Source organism: Microcebus murinus, chromosome 7 (assembly GCF_040939455.1).
Source record: "Microcebus murinus isolate Inina chromosome 7, M.murinus_Inina_mat1.0, whole genome shotgun sequence".
Taxonomy (NCBI): Eukaryota; Metazoa; Chordata; class Mammalia; order Primates; family Cheirogaleidae; genus Microcebus; species Microcebus murinus.
This window is the reverse complement of record NC_134110.1, coordinates 73,489,398-73,509,031: the sequence shown is the minus strand read 5'-3', so window position 1 is coordinate 73,509,031 and position 19,634 is coordinate 73,489,398. Positions and strand designations below refer to the sequence as shown.

The 19,634-nt window shown below is 41.5% G+C and overlaps 1 protein-coding gene and 1 pseudogene across 1 annotated transcript in view; both read right to left on the bottom strand.

Annotated features, from left to right (window-relative positions):
- Window positions 1–19,634, bottom strand: part of CNGB3 (cyclic nucleotide gated channel subunit beta 3) — a 145,624-nt gene that overhangs the window by 11,356 nt on the left and 114,634 nt on the right. Inside the window, exons 14-15 of the mRNA XM_076004675.1 lie at window positions 19,092–19,175; window positions 8,805–8,923 (exon numbers count right to left, since the gene is read on the bottom strand). Coding sequence (XP_075860790.1) covers window positions 8,805–8,923; window positions 19,092–19,175 — 203 coding nt within the window. The remainder of the gene's footprint in view (window positions 1–8,804; window positions 8,924–19,091; window positions 19,176–19,634) is intronic.
- Window positions 11,505–17,300, bottom strand: LOC109731084 (atos homolog protein B pseudogene; annotated as a pseudogene).

The following is a 19,634-nucleotide window of genomic DNA, read 5'->3' as shown; positions in this document are numbered from 1 at the left end:
GGTTTAGCGCTAGATAAAGTTGCTTTAGGAGAGGTCCTGAGAATATTTAAATAAATGTTTAAACAATGATATTGATAGTATATTTGTTCGAGGAATATTGAATTAATGCTTTTTTTGCCCTAAGCAAAAAGGTGCTACACAAAGATTGTATTCAAAAGGATGTAGGGAAAATGTAAATATATATTCATAACACAGGTAATGTTCACAGGTTTGAGATAGGAAAAAAAATGGCATAGAAATAAAGAATTTTCTCCCTCAGAATTAATCAAGTCTTCTAAGTCTTCTTCTCCCTGCTCATACTTCTTTTTTTTTTTTTTTTTTTTTTTTTTTTTTTTTTTTAGACAGAGTCTCACTTTGTTGCCTAGGCTAGAGTGAGTGCCGTGGCGTCAGCCTAGCTCACAGCAACCTCAGACTCCTGGGCTCAAGCGATCCTTCTGTCTCAGCCTCCCAAGTAGCTGGGACTACAGGCATGCGCCACCATGCCCGGCTAATTTTTTCTATATATAATAGTTGGCCAATTAGTTTCTTTCTATTTATAGTAGAGACGGGGTCTCGCTCTTGCTCAGGCTGGTTTTGAACTCCCGACCTCGAGCAATCCGCCCGCCTCGGCCTCCCAGAGAGCTAGGATTACAGGCGTGAGCCACCGCGCCCGGCCCATACTTCTAATCTTCTCTCGTATCTATAATACTATTTCTGCCTTTTGGGAAAAAAAAAGAGAGAAAGGAATAACAGAGTTATTCTGATAAAAAAATAAGAATAAGAAATGAAAATAGTCCAAACCCCTAGAAGTTTCCCTTGGTACCTGTATTTAAAAAACTGAGTGTTCAGGAGAAAATAGGCAAAAATGGTTTAAAGGGAAAAAAGTAGATTTAAAATTATTTTTCAAAATATTTGGCCTTCACATGCAAAAGAACGGAACAGGATCTGTATCTCTCACCACTCACCAAAATTAATTCAAGGACTTAATTAATTTAGGACTTAAATGTAAGGAATGAAACCATAAGAATTCTAGAAGAAAATGTTGGAAAAGCTCTTCTGGATATTGGCCTAGGCAAAGAATTTATGAAGAAGACCCCAATGGCAATCACAGCGACCATAAAAATAAATAAATGGGACTTAATTAAATTAAAAAAGCTTCTGCACAGCCAAGGAAATAATTAACAGAGCAAACATACAATCTATAGAAGGGAAGAAAATATTCACAAGCTATACGTCCAATAAAGGACTACTAATGAGAATCTACAAAGAACTCGAGCAAGGAAAAAATCAAACAACTCCATTAAAAAGTGGACAAAAGACATGAACTGAAAGTTTTCTAAAGAAGATAGACAAATGGCAAATAAACATATGAAAAAATGCTCAATGACACTAAGTATCAGGGAAATGCAAATCAAGATCACAACAAAATATCACATTACCCCTGTTAGAATGTCTTTTCTTAAATAGTCCAGAAACAATAGATGTTGGCATGGATGCAGAGAGAAAGGAACACTTACAAACTGTTGATGGGACTGCAAACTAGTACAACCTCTATGGAAATCAGTATGGAGATTCCTCAAAAAACTAACAACTGACCTACCCCTTCGATCTGGCAATCCCACTACTGGATATTTACCCAAAGGAAAATGAGTCATTTTATCAAAAAGGCAACTGTACTTGAATGTTTATTGCAGTACAATTCACAATTGCAAAGATGTGGAATCAACCCAAATGCCCATCAATTTATGAACGGATTAACAAAATGTGGTATATGTATACCATGGAATACTACTCAGCCACGAAGAAGGATGACTTACAGCCTTTTGCAACAATTTGGAAGGAACTGGAGACCATTATCCTAAGTGAAGTATCTAGAGAATGGAAAAGCAAACACCATATATACTCACTATTAAATTGGAACTCACTGATGAGCACACGTGTACAGAGGGAAGTAAAACCCAACAGAAAGCAAGCAGGGGGAAGGTGGAGGGGGTGGACTGGATGGGTGGAAACCTACCTAATGGGTACAATGAACACTATTTGGGTAAAGGGCACACTTATAACCATGACTCAAGCATTATAAAAGTGATCCATGTAACCAAAAGGTTTGTACCCGCCCATAATACTTTGAAATAATAAAAAAGCCTTTCACAATGATATGAAGTAAAAATCAAAAAGAAATCCTCAGAATGGGTGATTTGAACAATATAACTATTGAAAAGACAGAACTTAAATAAATGTTTTGAAAAACGTAAGAATACATCAATGACTAAATTCTACTTAATAAATTGTTATATATGATGAAAAAAGAATGATGCACAAATTAAGAAATGCAGAAGGTAAATGATAACATTTATGAAAATAAATAGGCTCATAGGAAATTAATTCATTTAGCAAATATTTATTGAGGATCTATTATTTTCCAGGCACTATTTAGAGAAATGCAAATTAAAACACCCTATTAAAATGCAAAGCCAATGAGAATAATAAAGTAATATCAGTAATGCTAAGGAAAAATAGCTATACAGTGCTGTTTATATTGTAAATTGGTTTAATTTTTTTCTAGAAAATAATCTTGCTATATATTATAAGAGTTATAGAAATGCTTCCACCTTTTGACCTACTTATTCCAGTTTTGGGAATAAGCCTCAAAGAAATAACTTAAAAGAAAAACAAAGTAATTTTACAAAGATAAATATAACAGTGCTATTCTTAATAATGAAAACTGACAAAAGGGCACAAGCTGAATATGCATATTCATGACAAAAATTATTGTGTATTTCTACATTCACAAAGATAGAAAGATAATTACAGTCAATTATTTACTCAATAACTATTTATTAGGCACTTATGTGGGCCAGCCACTGCCCTAAGGGCTGGGGATAGAGTGTAGAACAAACCACACATGGTGTCTACCAGGATCCCTGGGAGCCTGTGTAAAGTATCTTTGTGTAGACTGGAAAAATGTGGCCTCTCTGGGCACATACAATCCTGTGCTTGGCTAGAAGAAAGCTGCCTTTTGCAAAGTAAAAGGCACCTGTGCATGAAGGAGTGCACAAAAGCCAGGGCTCATGGCCCAGGGGTGGGCTGGATTCTAGCCCTCCCAGCTCTCTGGGCCCTCCCAGCCCCTCACTGGACTTCCTGATGCAGAGCACAGCTGGCACCGCCATATGTGGTATTTCTGGTGCTTGCAATTTAGTAAAGAAGAGAAATGGGGAAGAAATAAATGCACTAAAGCATGTAGAGTTACAAAGATACATGCCCCAAAAGAAAAGAATATATAGTTGGACAAAAGCATATAGAAAGGAGACTTGAGAGGTCCCTATGATGGGGAATCCAAGAAGGCCTGAAAGAAGCTGAGATCTGGGTAAAGGGTTGGAGAAAGCATCTAGGCAGAGGTAACAACATGTGCAAAAAACTGGATGGAGTGTGCACATAATGGGAACTGAAAAACAGCAGGATGTTTGGACTAAAGAGAGCAAGGAGATTTGGGTAGAGAGGTAGGCAGGGGCTAGATTCTGCAGGATCTTGTAGGTCAGGAAAATAATTTTATTCTTAGGAATAAGACCAGCATGAAAGTATTGAATAGCTTTAAGCAGGAGGGCAGTAACATGATCAGGTGTGATCATGTTCTAAAAGGTCCCTCTGGCTCCAGAGTGGAGTCTAGATTGTGGAGGATGTGCTTACTGGAGTGGGCAACTTGTGGTAAACCATGCGGTTGTTCAGTGAGAGCTGGAGGTGGTTGGACCAAAGTGGTGGCTGCAGAGAAGGTAAGATACAAATGATCTGAGACATACTTAGGAGGTAAGATCGACAGGTCTTAGAGGTAGACTGGCCATGTAGGGTGAAGTAGAGGGAGGTGTCAAGCATACCTTTTTTGTTCCAGGAAAATTTCATAAGTTAACAATTTAAAGAGTTTGTTATTTGTAGGTCAGGTGCGATGGCTCATGCCTATAATCTTAGCACTCTGGGAAGCCAAGGTGGGCAGATCATTTGAGCTCAGGAGTTTGAGACCAGCCTGAGCAACAGCGAGACCCCGTGTCTACATAAAAAATAGAGAGAAATGAGCTGGACAACTAAAAATATATAGAAAAAATTAGCCGAGCATGGTGGTGCATGCGTGTAGTCCCAGCTACTTGGGAGGCTAAGGCAGGAGGATTGCCTGAGCCCAGGAGTTTGAGGTTGCTGTGAGCTAAGCTGATGCCATGGCACTCTAGCTCGGGCAACAGTGAGATCTGTCTCAAAAAAAAAAAAAAAAAAAGAGTTTGTTATTGTATTAGTTTCCTGGTATTCTATTGTTCCTCCTGTAATAAAGGATCACAAAACAAATGTTTACAATCACAGAAATTTATTCTCTCACAGTTCTGGAGGCCAAAAGTCCAAAATCAAGGTGTCAGCAGGGCTGTACTTCCTCTAAATACTCTAGTGAAAAATCCTTTCTCGCCTCTTCTAGCTTCTGGTGGCACCAGGCATTCTAGGGCTGTGGCTGTGTTACTGCAATGTCTGCCTCAGTCTTCACATGGCCTTCTCCTCTTTTCCTCCCTGTTTTTTATAAGAACACTTGACATCAGATTTAAGGCCCCTTCAGATAATCCATTAGATCTCATGTTGAGATCCTTGACTTAATTACATCTACAAAGACCCCTTTTCCAAATAAGGTCACATTTATAGGTTCCTAAGGTTAGGATGTGGCCATATCTTTATGGGGGCCATGGTTCAACCCACTAGAGACATTATGCAGATAATCTTTTACACACCAAATGACAGGAGCTACCAGGACTGACCTGTGTGCACATATCATTGTTTCCAAACATCATTTGAAGAGCACTGAAGTTTCTGCCTTCAGTTCCCAAATAACCTCAAGTAATTGCCAAAGGATATACCTTAGTCCTTGTGAAGTCTTTGTACTCCATAGCACCCTGTGCATAACTTCCTCTTTGGATGCAACCCATACATTGAATCACCTGATTATTGAAGTCTTTTGTTTATTTGTCTCACTTGTTTGTAAAGCCCCCTAGGGAAGTGACTGTTTCTTATTCACCTCTGTACCCTCATGGCTAGAACTGTGCCCGGCAAAGAAGGAATAGTCTTCTTTAAGGCACTTCACATTATGTTGTCAGAGGCCCCCAATATAATTTTCTTTTGTTTCTTTCAAATCCTAAGGAACTATTTAATTAATTAAAAATTGCTGAATAGCTGCTGCAAATTGTTTTTGAATGAAGGCAAGACATAAATAAAAATCACCACTTACTGTGTAGTTTTTATGTGACTGCTGATGATTTAAAGATGAATAAATTCTAGTTCTTGTATTTTCCTAGCTCAGTCTGTTGGAGAGACATGTCTGAACAAATTCATTATAAATCAGTAGTAATGACTATAATAAAGGCATGAAAGAAATACCAGGGAAGCATGGGACAGAGAACGACCAGTTGTTTTGAGGGTTAGAGATGGCTTGAAAAAGGTGACACTTGAAAGATGAGTAGGAATTTTCCAGGAGGAGGATATTCCAAAGAGAGATGAATCCAACAGAGGATCCTATTGAAATCAAAGTGGCAACACAGGAGTAAAAATTCAGATGCGTTTCAAGAAAAATAACATTTTAACAGAGGCAGAGGCAGATAGGAAGTGGTTAAATACATTCAGTGAATAAGACTTGGCACTAAATGTACACGCAAGGGAAATGATGCGGTCAGAACCACCGCGAGGCTGTCCCTTGGCAGACCCTGGGTCTCTCTTTTAAAAATGGGGTGTCTGCACTCTTCAGATGTTAATTGGAAATGTGGTCTGGGTTTTCTCCGTGACAGGCTGTAAATCTATATTTTAGTCAGGGCTTTGCTCTTTTGGATTAATATATAATGTCCTTGAAAGCCCTCAATTTTTTCTTTCCTATTTTTTTTTTTCCCTAAAGAAAAAGAATCTTCTTTAAAAAGCCATGTGATAGTGCTGGATTTAGCTCATTTTAACAAAGGTCACAGCATTTTTGAGTAGTAAACAGTATTACTAGATCTTTCCAGTATCTGGATGTTTGGCAAACGTGTCTCTATCTCTGGAATAAATGACGAGGGCTCCAGGGGCGTATGACAGCTCTGGCCCTGGAAGCCTGTGGGTATCTGGGAAGAGGCAGATACATCCTGTTTCTCTTCAACCACAGCCAAGAAGAGAATCAAGGCGCAAAAAGCTGCCTTTTGCTTGAATCAACCAGACTATTGAGCAAGTCTCGAACTTGTCTGGTCTACTGGTTTCAATTTGGCCTCAGAAACCACCTGGATAAGAGGAGATTTATTTGAGAAGCTGCTGCCAGGAATCTAGGATTACTTTCAGTTGCAACTCAGCAGCCACCTAGATTCTATTCCTAGGGCAGTTCCTTCTGTGATGATAATATCAGCAATTAACATACTTGTATTTATAAAGCTTTATTCTTCAGGGAGTCCTCAACCCTTGGATGAGGTCAGCTAATTAATTTCTGCAATGTTTCAGATTAGACTGTTGCATGTTTTATGACCTTGAAGATTGCAGTGATCATTAAGTCACAAAACATTAAATCACTTTTGCAAGGACTCCCAGCAAGGAGGTGATAGGAAATAGGCAAAGAAATAAGGTCTTGGACATTCTGAGATGTGTTTCCACCACTGCCCCCAAAGCAGGACCCTCATGGGATCACCTTAACAACAGTCACTTGTTAAGCAAGGAGAAAAAATAAAAAAGAGAAGCCACATTATAAATGGAGAAATTACATGCTTCAACATTCTACAGAAACCCTAATTATGCTAGTATGAAGTCATCTGAAATTATCCATATCTCTGGAATGTGAAGATAACTTCTTAGCAGCTATGAAATTAGAGCTTGGGTGAATACCTTTCTACTGCAGTGTGGTGGAAAGACCACTGGACCACGATCCGTGAAGACTCAGGTTTATGTATTGTTCCTATCACTTATTAGCTATGTTATCCTGGGCAAGATACAGTACTTGGCACTTTGGAATAGCAATTTTTTTCCGTTGTGAAATGAATATACCAATAACTGCCTGACAGTGTACTCTTTTTCCACCTTAAGACCAGTGTCCTAATTTAAGACACCATCATCTTTCACTTGAACAGCTGCTGCTCACTTCCAACTGGTTCTCCTCTATTTCATTCTTGCTCCACAGGGCTGTAGGAGTGGTCTTTTAAAATCATAATTCACATTGTGCCATCCTTTTGCCTCAAGCCCTCTACCGGCACCCATTTGTATTTAGGATAAAACACAAATTCCTCACCAAGGCCAAATAGACCATGTGTAGTCTGGTCTTTGCTGACCTCTTGGGCCTCATCTCCCAACAGTGTCCTTACTCATTGTACTCCTTCCTTCCCCTTGGCCACACAAACTTGCCATACCTCGAGGCCTCTTGCCCTTGCTGTTCCATCACCTGAGAGGTTTTCTCTCCATTTCTGAACGGCTGCTCCATTTACTCTTTCAACTCTCAGGTCACATATTGTCTGTCCGGAGAGGTCGTCCCTGACCACTGAATCTAAGTAGTATCCCCTATCATTTTCTAACAAGTTTTTTTTTCTTTTTTGCCTTCTAGCAGTTACTACAATGTGAATTTATCTTGTCTAATTAATTAACTACTATTGTCAGTTTCCCCCAACTAGCCTGTAAGCTCTGTGAGGGGTGATATCTTGTCTATGGTTTTTACAATGTATTCCCAGAATTTAGAGCAATACCTGACAATCTAGCATGTACTAGACACTCAATGAGTATTTTTTGGTTGAATAATAAGTTTAAATGCAATAATGCATATGGAAGTGTTTAGCCCACAGAATGCTTAAATTTCTTGTCTATGTTTTTACTCTTGGGGATGTACTTGTTCCAGGATAGACTTCTCCTGGTCAATAGGAAATAATGGCAATGATAGTTAATATTTATTGAGCTCTTAATATATCATGGACACAGTTCAAAGTGCTTTTAATGAATTAAGTCATTTACCAACCCTTTAAGATATGTACTATTGGCTGGGCACTGTGGCTCACGCCTGTAATCCTAGCTCTCTGGAGGCTGAGGCGGGCGAATTGCTTGAGGTCAGGAGTTGGAGACCAGCCTGAGCAAGACCCTGTCTCTACTAAAAATAGAAAGAAATTAATTGACCAACTAAAAATATATTTAGAAAAAATTAGCCAGGCATGGTGGTGCATGCCTGTAGACCAAGCTACTTGGGAGGCTGAGGCAGGAGGATTGATTGAGCTCAGGACATTGAGGTTGCTGTGAGCTAGGCTGATGCCACAGCACTCATTCTAGCCTGGGCAACAGAGTGAGGCTCTGTTTCAAAAAAAAAAAAAAAAAAAAAGATATGTACTATTATTATCCTAATTATTAAGATGAGGGAACTGAGGAACAGAGGAATCAGGTAAGAGAGGAACAAAGCTAGTAGGTGGTGATGTTGGAATTTAGACTCAGGCAATTTGACCCCACAACTATGATCGTAGCCATTGCCTACTTAAGACCTTCGTCTTAGCAAAGCATTCAAGTCTTCCAACAATCTGACAACCATTAAACGCCCCAACCTCTTCTCTTATTATTCATTCATTCACTTGCACATCCTTTCAATGTATATTGAGCATCTACGTTATGCCAGGTATTGACCTAGGTCCTAGACTAAAGAGCGGAATGACCCAGTCCCTTTCCTGAGGTATTTTGGGGGAAGGGAACAAAAGGAATGAACAGAAATGTGAAAATCTTTGATTTACCAATGCTTCCAGCACATTTGAACTTTACTTATTTTATGATCTAAGATTTTTCTTTTATGACAAATGATAGTCTTCAATATTTATGAGATGCCTTTCAGATACCTGATTTCTCCAAACACAGCACCAGCTTTCAGAGTGACCAGAACTTGAGCACCATCAGGGCCTCCAAGGACTTGGACTTCTCCTTGTTTGATGATATGCATTTCCTTGCCAATTTCTCCCTATGTGCCAGATATAAAGAGGAAACAGTTCTTGACAATTATACCCCACATTAAGAAATATAAACTCTTTCAGAGGAGTAAATGTAAGTGAAGGAAGCTAAGGAACATCAATGTACAAGTAATTATCTTTTTTTTTTTTTTTTTTTTTTTGAGACAGAGTCTCGCTTTGTTGCCCAGGCTAGAGTGAGTGCCGTGGAGTCAGCCTAGCTCATAGCAACCTCAAACACCTGGGCTCAAGCAATCCTGCTGCCTCAGCCTCCCAAGTAGCTGGGACTACAGGCATGTGCCACCATGCCCGGCTAATTTTTTCTATATATATTAGTTGGCCAATTAGTTTCTTTCTATTTATAGTAGAGACGGGGTCTCGCTCTTGCTCAGGCTGGTTTCGAACTCCTGAACCTCGAGCAATCCGCCCGCTTCAGCCTCCCAGAGTGCTAGGATTACAGGCGTGAGCCACCGCGCCCGGCTACAAGTAATTATCTTAAGATCTGAGGTAGTTGGCAGAAATCGGTTGTACATACCACGTGAAAGGAAATGATTAGGAAGGTGACACCTGAAGACATTTCGATTAGCACACTGCTCCAGGAAGGGGTATGGGTAGAGGAAGTAACTGATTGTAAGCATGGGCAAGCCTGGCTTGGTGAACACTGCTACACTTTGAAGAAGGTGGCCGGCCTATCCAAAGGGCCCAGGCTGCAGCCATTCAAAGACAATTCTGTTCTTCTGCCTATGGCATTAAGGTCTCATCTTTGGGAACTGGGGCATAGGAAATTTTAAGCCATTATTCTTATTTCATATGGAGAGGAAGTGTTAATCCTGCAGGTTGTTTTACTAAGTTTTTGCTTAACTTTGGGAACTCTGAGAGTCAGGGCAATGACCCTTGTTCGAGCCCTGGGAATCAAACTCCTGGAATGTTCACATGGCCACTGGCTAATTGTGTTATTCTCTATGCCTGAGGCAGTGTAGCAGGATATACCAAGCTGTCAGTACTGTTTAATGTAAACACGAAGATTTATGATGTGTACCTAGCACCAAGTTTGAAGTCTGAATCGTGCCTGGTCATGCAGCTACATGACCAGCCCCATTTAAGAACTCTGGACCCAAAATTCACATGGGCTTCCTAGGGTGGAGATATTTTCCTCATGTCTTTGCAGTCCACTGCAGAGAATAATGTATCCATGTGACCCTCACAGAAATAGGACCCAGGAATCCTGCACTGATTCCTCTAGTCTTCCCCCATGTATAGCTTTTTCTTCCTGTTATGGCATTGTATTCTTTGCTGTAATAAATCTTAAGCCATAAACACAGCTTTATGTTGAATTGTGTGAGTCCTTACAAGCAAATCACCAAACTAGTAGGTGATTGTGAGACCCCTGGAACACATTTTCTCACTCCAATTTCCAAAAAAAAAAAAAAATTAAATAAATAAATAAATATATCTTACAAGAGGTCTAAAGGGCATTTAGGTCAAGAAAGCTTGTTAAACTCCAAACAGGCCAGTTTGCATAATACTAGGCAATATTTGGATAGTAGTACCTGCTTGTCTGAATGAGTAGCGTCTTGATCACCCTCAGCTACAAAAAAAAAATAGCATGAATACAATAAATTCATTCCCTTGGTTTAGGAAGGGACTGGGTTATTTATTTTTTTCCAAACAAAAATTTATTCTTTCTTTTTTATTTATTTTTTTTTTCTAGAAAAAGTACCAGGTACAATTTTTTCCTGTTTTTTTTTCATTTTGTTTTGTTTTTTCAAGTTTCAGCAAATGCTTGTTCCCCTCAGCCCAGCCCCAGGAGTCAGGACTGAGGCTGGGTCAGAGTCTGGAGTGGGGAATGGGGTAGTTGGGGACCACACGACTGAGTTTGAGGGGCGCCCCTCACCCCAGCTGAGGTAGGTGGGTCAGAGTCTGGCCAGGTGAGAGGAGGGACCCAGTCCTTGGCCCTGACTCTGCCCCCTGGACACCTTCCTCAGCCAGGACCCCAAAGCAAGGAGACATAGGCAAGAGGAAAGGGACAACTGGAGTCTGGAGCCCTAGGTGAGGGGCAGCTAACCCCTGTGTGTGCATGCATGGACGCTTTCTCTCTCACACACACATGCCACATAAACACAAGCTTGTGCACACACACATACACATAAGTTGGCTCTCAGAGATGGGTCAGAAGGTAGGGAAAGTGCGGGGACTGCGGAAGGACAGGGGAAGCTGAGTCTTTGGCTAGTGACTCAGTCCCTCTGGAATAACCCCTCTGCCCTCAGCTGAAAGAGAGCAGTTCTCCTCCCGCCCCCTCATATGCCTCTTCAACTCCTGAGGTTGGAGCAATATCTGAGAGTGGGAAAGGAGGAGAGGTGATTCCAATGATCAGGTTTGGGAGGTTACCAAGGCAATCCAATTTGAATAGATTATAAATTAAAAATAAATAAAATAATAAGTGGCCCCTGCCCAGGACAGGGAGGCAATGCTGGCATGACTTGCCTGGGAACTTAGGACAACCTCAGGGTAGCTCAGGTTCCTCTTACCTAAGCTGGCCTGGGAAACCGAAGGGAAGGGACAGGCACATGGAGTACCTGGAGTAGGGCAGGGTATAGTAAGGATCAGAGGCTTTAAACACCCAAATAATCAATTTGGGCACGAGCATGGCTAGGGCTTTAATTCAAGCCTGAAAGGTCTCTTGCCATCTCTCCACATTTGTACTCTGTCCAGGATGGAGCAGGATGGGCAGGTTGTTGGCCCATGTGGGTTCAGAGTGCTGGCAATGAGGACAAAGGTGAATAACGTGGATTGTGAGGGGCCTCAGTTACGGCCTGCAGTGAGCTAAGCTGACGCCATGGCACTCGCTGGCTCCAGCGGGGGGAAAAAAGCAAGTGGGTATCTCCATGCAGGCTTAAGCGGCCTGAGCTGGAGCTTGGGAACCTGAGGTACAGCGAGTAGCAGAGGAGGGGGAGGGTGGGGCTAGCATTCCCCTCCTCACCCACAGGCACCAAAAAGAGGCGATGGCGCAAGAAGGTCATGTGGGCAGCAGGCATGTCCGAGAAGTCAAAGGTCACGAGGAACATCTTCACCACAGTCTGGTTGGGGTTAAACAAGGTCACTTGGATGGTGCCCACTTGGGGCACGCTGTAACCCTTCCTCCCGAGGGGGAGGTCCATGATGCCCAGGAAGGGGGCTGGGGCATTTTGCTCAGAAACATCAAAAAAGGTGACAGTGACAGGCAGCGTGACATGCTGGGGGCAGTAGGACCCACAAGCTCCAATCTCTGCTGTGAAGCTGTTGATGTGGCCAGATGGTGCAAATCGCCCTTGTCCTGGCAGCAATGATTCCTCAAGTTGCCCAGCAGGGTATGGCTGACAGCAGGGGTAGGAACGCGGGGGGGAGGGGGCAGAGGCCCTGGGGAGGCTCAGCAGGCATGGTCCCTTCTGGAGGCTTCAAGGGAGCTCAGCTTCAGGTGACGGGCACCTTTCAGCCACTGCCCCATGGGACTGCAGTCTGTTGGGTCCAAAACAGGCTCCTTGGGCCCCGGGCAGCAGGTGGCTCCAGAAGGGTGTGGCTTTGGCATCAGAACGGTTGGCAGCAGGAGGGTGGCCGAGGGTTCCCCGGCGCCTCAGAGGGGCTGCCCCTCATTCTCAGAGCTGACATCTGGGGCGTCTCCAGCAGGGAGCAGCCTTCGCTTGGTGGGGCAGGGGCCTGGTAGACTCCGGGAGATGTCGCGTCCTCTGCTGGGCTGTAGCCCATGAGCAGGCCACCCTGGAGAGCCCCCTGCCTGACTGGAGGCTGTGAAGGGCCAGCCTCTGGCTCCGCCTGCACGTGACGCATGAAGCCCCCCCTTGGGTCAGGGGGGTCCCCCCACACGGCCTTTATGCTGGGCCTGGGCTAGGGGGCCTGGGGACATCCCCATGAAGAGGCCTTAAGCCTAGCTGTGTGTCCCTCTTCCTGACTGAGGCCTTGCTTGCTCCCCTAGCTTGCGGTCTGGTCCATGCCCGCTGCACTGGCAAGGTGACTGCCACCATTCCATGCAGCTCCTGGGCTCAGATAGACGCGACTCCTGGACTCCTTGTTCTGGACGATCCCCTATGCCCTGCTAAGCCTTCCAGGTCCTTTCTCACTCCTCTCCTCCCCACTGCCTGGGGCAGGCCCCATACCCTACTGGAGCTTCCGAAATTTGCTTTTTCCTCTTAGCACACACTCACCCCACTCCCAAACTGGCTCTGCTGCGGTGGCCGCTGCTCCAGGCCCTTCCATCTCGTCCCGGTCCCTCACCCCGGATCCCCCGTCCTCCTTGCCTTGGGCCCCTAACTTAGATAAAGGGTGGCTCAGGCTGAGCCCTGCTCTGCTAGGCTCTTCTCTGTTCAGCTTCGTGTGCAATACTAGCCGACTCTAAGCGTCCGTAGCCCCCCAGGCTCTGCCGCGCCTCTCCCTGCGACTGTCCCTACGCAGGGCAGCCCCGCTCCGCTGCCCCTCTGACTCACAGGCCACGTCCTACCAGCTGATGGGGCCGCCCGCCCCGCCCAGCGCCCCGCCACCCCCGCCGCCGGGTTATTTGAATTAATCAAATATTCTCATTAACCATACTTTCAAAAGATTAGAATATACTAAAATCAACTCAGGATTAAACAATATTGATTATAATTTTTGCTCTGAGCTGGTTGAAACAATGTCTACTTTGTCCCAGTGCTGAGCACAAGGCTTGCCGTATAGTAGATACTTATTTATGAATGAGGGAAATATAATTTAACTGTTCTCTGGGAAGCTTTAATGTTCTTTAATACCTAGGTTTATTTTCCTGAACAACAATTATTGTTGTTTTATAATTGTCAGGTTGAATTTAAAGTTAAGCAGACTCTAGCTCTTAGTTAACAACCGGGAAGTTCAAATTCTCATTTTATCTTCCTGATACCCGTATGAGGCAGGTAGAAAAAGTATTGTTATTTTCATTTTGCAGAAAGAAAAACAAAGGCACAGATTGGCTTAGCCGAGTAGCCAAATTTCCATGACTCCAAAATTAAAAGCAAAGGGAAGCTAGAACCCACATCTCCTAACTGAGCAATACAAGAAGTATGTTTAAGTTTTGCATTGTGCAAAATATTAAGCATAGACTTATATTCAAAAACAAATCAGAGGCCGGGTGCGGTGGCTCGTGGCCAAGGCGGGTGGAACGCTCAAGGTCAGGAGTTTGAGATCAGTCTGAGCAAGAGTGAGACCCCATCTCTACTATAAATAGAAAGAAATTAAACTAAAAATATATATTAAAAAAATTAGCCGGACATGGTGGCCCATGCCTGTAGTCCCAGCTACTCAGGAGGCTGAGGCAGAAGGATCGCTTGAGCCCTGGAGTTTGAGGTTGCTGTGAGCTAGGCTGATGCTATGGCATTCTAGCCCGGGCAACAGAGTGAGACTCTGTCTCAAAAAAAAAAAAAAAAAAAAAACCAGATCAGAGTACAAATTCTAATATAGATTTTATTATAGTTATTTGCCTTTGCATAGTACTTTTAAAAATCACAATATATTTGATATTGACATAGCTCCTTATTTTAAATCCTGTATTTGTTCTGTCAGAACATACTACTTTATAACCACAAAGCATTTCATAGATATTGACACATTTAATTCTTGCAAAAATCCCAATGAAGTCAAATAAAAAAGGCATCATTACTCTTATTTAAAAATAGGTAGTACAGGCTTAAAAAATTGAGTGTCTTGAGCAAACTTATAAAGCTGGCAAGTGATAGCACTAGAACTAGCAACGCTTATGTTGCTTGGCTCTGTACAATATTAATACATGCAGATGGACCACATCTAACGGTGACTCCAATATGAAGACTGATCTCTTAAAAACCAATGAAACAGCTATGAATGATTTTAAAAATAAGGCAAAGTGTCTGAAAATTAGTTTTCCAAGAGATACTCCAGGAAGCAATGATCAGGATAGGTCATACTCCTTATTCTTTGCATGAGGTAATTCTCAAGGAACTGGAATGATTGTTCAAAGGCAGTTATTACAACTGACTGGAGGTAGAAGTGCATAATGGGTATTTAAATATAGTTCAGCACTTTTAATTATTTTTTAACGATCATTTCAATAATTTTCCAAGGAGATCTGGCATAATCAACGAACCAAAACTTCCACTATTTCTTGCATATTTCTAGGCTAATTTAATCCTTTCCTGCAAGTTTAATTAGCATTCAAATGAAGTAGACATTCCTCAGAGAATAAGGGCTGACAGCGTGTGTAAAATAAGATTGAACCAAGCTCTTGTGGTTGGTGTCTGGACTAATTTGGAGAAATTGTAGAAAAGCAAGAGCTTCATGCAGAGTGAGGTAATCCTTAGAGGGCATTTCAAAATTTCAGGGGTACTGTGTAGGAGGCTATTTCCAAGGCGGGGGTGGGGTGCGGGGGGGAGCGCATTATGACACTCAGGTGTACCCCATCAGAAAATAGCCATGCTAGTCAAAGTGTGCCTCCTGCGTCAGCGTCAGCATTAGGAGCAGGTTTAGAGGTGCAAATTCTCGGTCTACTGAGAATTCTCACTGTAGAAATATGGGTCAGAATCTCTGGGAATGAGGTCCCAGAATCTGTGCTTTAGCAAGAGCTCTATGTGATTCCTACACTGCCATGGAGCATTCTGAGAAAATTCCCCAAACCTCTTTCAAGCAGTCCAAGCTACCCACCAGTGAGTTTAGGAACCATCCTGAGGATTGGATGGGCCAGCAAACAAGGTCCCAAACCCTGCCATTTCTTCCATTACTTAGGTAATTTCAAGTTGAACATAACTGTTTTTTTTTTCCCCTTTCCTAAAATATTTTTTGAAAAGAATAAGCAAAACCCAAGCTGAATTCAGCTGTCTAAAATCTGGTCAAGAAACAATCTTTTTTGTCTGACTATATCTACTATCATGTAAGTCCCCTCTTAAAAAAACAAAAACAAAAAATGTGACTTGTAGTTCTGGTGCCTTCTCATTTCTACTCTTTCCCCTAATCATTCCTTTCTTTGACTCATTTGTCTTTGCTGATCGATTTTTGTTATTGAGTGGTGGATGTGATATGAAGAAGAAATCAGAAAGGAGAAGGCTGCAGGCACTCTGCATTTCACACTTTGTCAAGCTAATTTGCACTGCTTCTTGGGCATGGGTGCTAACCTTCATATGCGCTATCTCCGTTTGCAGTCTCTGCTGCTATTGGTATAAATGGGAACAGTCATTTTGGTGCATTTTTTTTTTTTTTTGAGACAGAGTCTCGCTTTGTTGCTCAGGCTGGAGTGAATGCCATGGCGTCAGCCTAGCTCACAGCAACCTCAAACTCCTGAGCTCAAGGGATCATTCTGCCTCAGCCTCCCGAGTAGCTGGGACTATAGGCATGCGCCACCATGCCTGGCTAATTTTTGCTATATATATATTAGTTGGCCAATTAATTTCTTTTTATTTATAGTAGAGATGGGGGTCTCGCTCTTGCTCAGGTTGGTTTCGAACTCCTGACCTCAAGCAATCCGCCCGCCTCGGCCTCCCAGAGTGCTAGGATTACAGGCGTGAGCTACCGCACCTGGCCCCATTTTGGTGCATTAAGGTCATGTCATTCCAATCCACCACTGCCCCAAAGGGGTCCTTAATCTGCATTGGGGCTTGTGTTTCCCATTTTAATAAAAATGATTTTATATCACCAATCTGTTTATTTTAACTTGGACTAATTTCCATGGGGCTGTAAATCTTGGTTTCCATTTTATCAGAAGCTTACCTTCTCTCTCTCTCTTTTTTTTCTTTATATATATATATATATATATATTTTATTTCAGCATATTATGGGGGTACAGATTTTAGGGTTTCAATAAATGCCCATTCCCCCCTCCCCCCACAAGTCTGAGTCTCCAGCATGACCATCCCCCAGATGGTGCACATCTCACTCATTATATATGTATATACCCGCCCCCTCCCCCCTCCCACCTGCCCAATACCCTATTACTGTAGTACCTATGTGTCCACTTAGGTGCTGCTCAGTTAATACCAATTTGCTGGTGAGTATATGTGGTGCTTGTTTTTACATTCTTTCACCTTCTCTTTTATCTCTGACAGTTCCTTCTCAGTTGCCCTCTCTGATTCTTCTTTTTTGATCTCCTCCATAAATGTATTCTTTAAAGTTATAGTCACAGCCCTCTTCTCTTCTGTGAGCTTGGAATCTTTGAACTTCTCTTGAAGTCAGCTTGTATTATGTTCCGGTTCCTAAACATTTACTTCCAGTTCCATCCTCTCTCATTACACTGATTTCCACCTGTGCACCTGGCATCGCCACCTGATGCCTTGAAGCACCCCACACTCCATTTGGCTTTGTCTTTAGCCGCTGGGACTTGCTTCTGTTCCTTGGATCTTCCAAGCTCTGTCTTGCCTCTGGACTCATGGCTCCAAGTTCTCATCAAAAATGCTGTCCCGTCCACTTTTTTTTTTCTTAACTATAGAACTATTTTTGTTTAGATTTTTACAAAGGTCATGCCTGACAATCTAATAACCTCTCCATCTCCCAATCCTGAATCTAAATTAAGTGCCTTTGTCACTACAAACTCTTTGAGCAACTTGTATTTTCCTTTTATACAGCTTAACACACTTTGGAGTTATGCATTTATTTAATATCACTTATTTATTGCTTGTCTCTTCCCTCAGGCCAGTGGTTCTCAATTTTGGTTGCATTGTAGAATCATATGGTAGATTTTAAAAAATACTGCTATGTGGGCTCCATCCAGACCAATTGAATCACTGGAGGTGGAGCCCAGACTTGTCCATTAAGGTGATTCTGATGCACACTGATCTGAATACCACAGCACTAAATGGTAAACCCTGGAGGGCAAGAACCATCTTTTGCTCAGTACTCAGCACAGTTCCTAGCCCATAGAATTGAAAAATATTTATTGACTTGTATTAAATAAATCATACTAAGATTGTTCTAACATCTGCCTTATTTTAATTCTCTGCACTCCCTCTGCAGACACAGTTCCTTCCTTTTTGCCTTAGCTCATGTTATTTCTTTCCTTTATCCAGAACACCTATTTCCTCTTTCGCCTTGTTCACTCCAATTCATTTTTGCAAGACACAGCTTGGACATCATCTTCTATAGGAAATTTTGCTAGTATCCAGGAGGGAAAAGTGCCCCTACTTTATGTCCTACAGCAGTTTGTGCTTACTTTGACCATAGCACTTAACACATTGTTTTGGAAGGATAAAAGTGTTTCTCATCCTCATTCACTTGTGAACTCACCAAGGTCTTGGATCACCTCCCATTTCTTTAAATTGCTCATCTTCCTCTATTTTTAATTTCCATTATTGACATCATCAATGATATAATCTCTCAAGATATAAAACCCAGAGTCACCATTACTTCTCTCCCTTCGTTTAAGTTAGTGATTAGAGATGTGCAAAAATATTACCCAAGGCGATGTTCATTGTAGAGTTATTTATAATAGCAAACATTTGAAAATTGATTATGATACACCCATAGGCTGGAATATCATGCTGCTTTTAAAAAAAGGATTGTATAAGATTACTTAATAATATATAAAACGTTCATATGATATATCATGACATGACAAGTTTCAAAACATATTTTCAGTATGATACCAATTTTATAAAACAAGCTCTGTCCATCTATCAATTTGTGTAAAAAAATAGGCCAAAATATGTTTTTAGTGGTTATTTCTGGATGGTGGAATTTATAGCTTTGTGTTTTTATGTGTTTTCCATTTTGAAAGTAATGAACGTGTATTATTTTTATAATCATAAAAAGCAGAGTAAAGTTTTAAAAAAATGTGGCTTCAATTATTTACTATTTGGGTGAGCAAAATAGAGGTAACTGATATTTTGTCAAAGACATAAAAAAGGCAGAACCACCTATCACTCTGTAACTTTCTCCTCTACTTTAAATATTTGGAATTAATGGGGTGTGACAATTGATAATTTACATTTATACAAAGCAGCTTTCCAGACTACCTACACTTCTATAAGTAATGAAATCCATACTGTCTTGTTCCGTTTTGAACTCTGAGTGCACATTATTGTCTTACAGAGCTGTATATCATAATTATTTCTATACTATGGCATTCATCCTGGACAAATTTTGTTGAAACTATGCTCTTGACCTGAAATTCTCAAGTGCATTTATTAGTTGTGCATTTGAAAAACAATACAGGTATGCACTCACCTTTTTGCAGACAAAGTCACCAGGTAAATAGACAGTGGATTTCAATCTTAACAACATGTCATAAATCATCTGTGTGTCACAGCCCTATATAAAGAGAGAAATAATTCTTATAGACACAGCTGAAAAGCCAATATTTCAAGTGAATTTGAAATGCAATGTAAGTAAATAGTAATAGATGTTGTCTGCATTAGCATTAAAATATTAATTGCCAATGGGTATAAACTTGCTTTGATCTCAAATTTTGAAAAAAAAAAACCTATAGCATACTGGCAAGAGTTTGGATTTTGATCAGATAGATTTGGGTGTGAATCCTGTCTCCACTACATATTGTTATGTAATCTCTCATGCCTTCAGTTTCTTAACCCATAAAATGGGAATAAAAATGGTCCTTCAAGCAAAACAACATGGTGCTTAATTAATGACTATTAGTGATCATGATAAATATGATAATAATGATTATTATTATATTAGGACAGACATGGATCAAAATCTTGGCTAAATATTTTTCTTTCTTATAACATCTTTGGTACTATATCTAATATT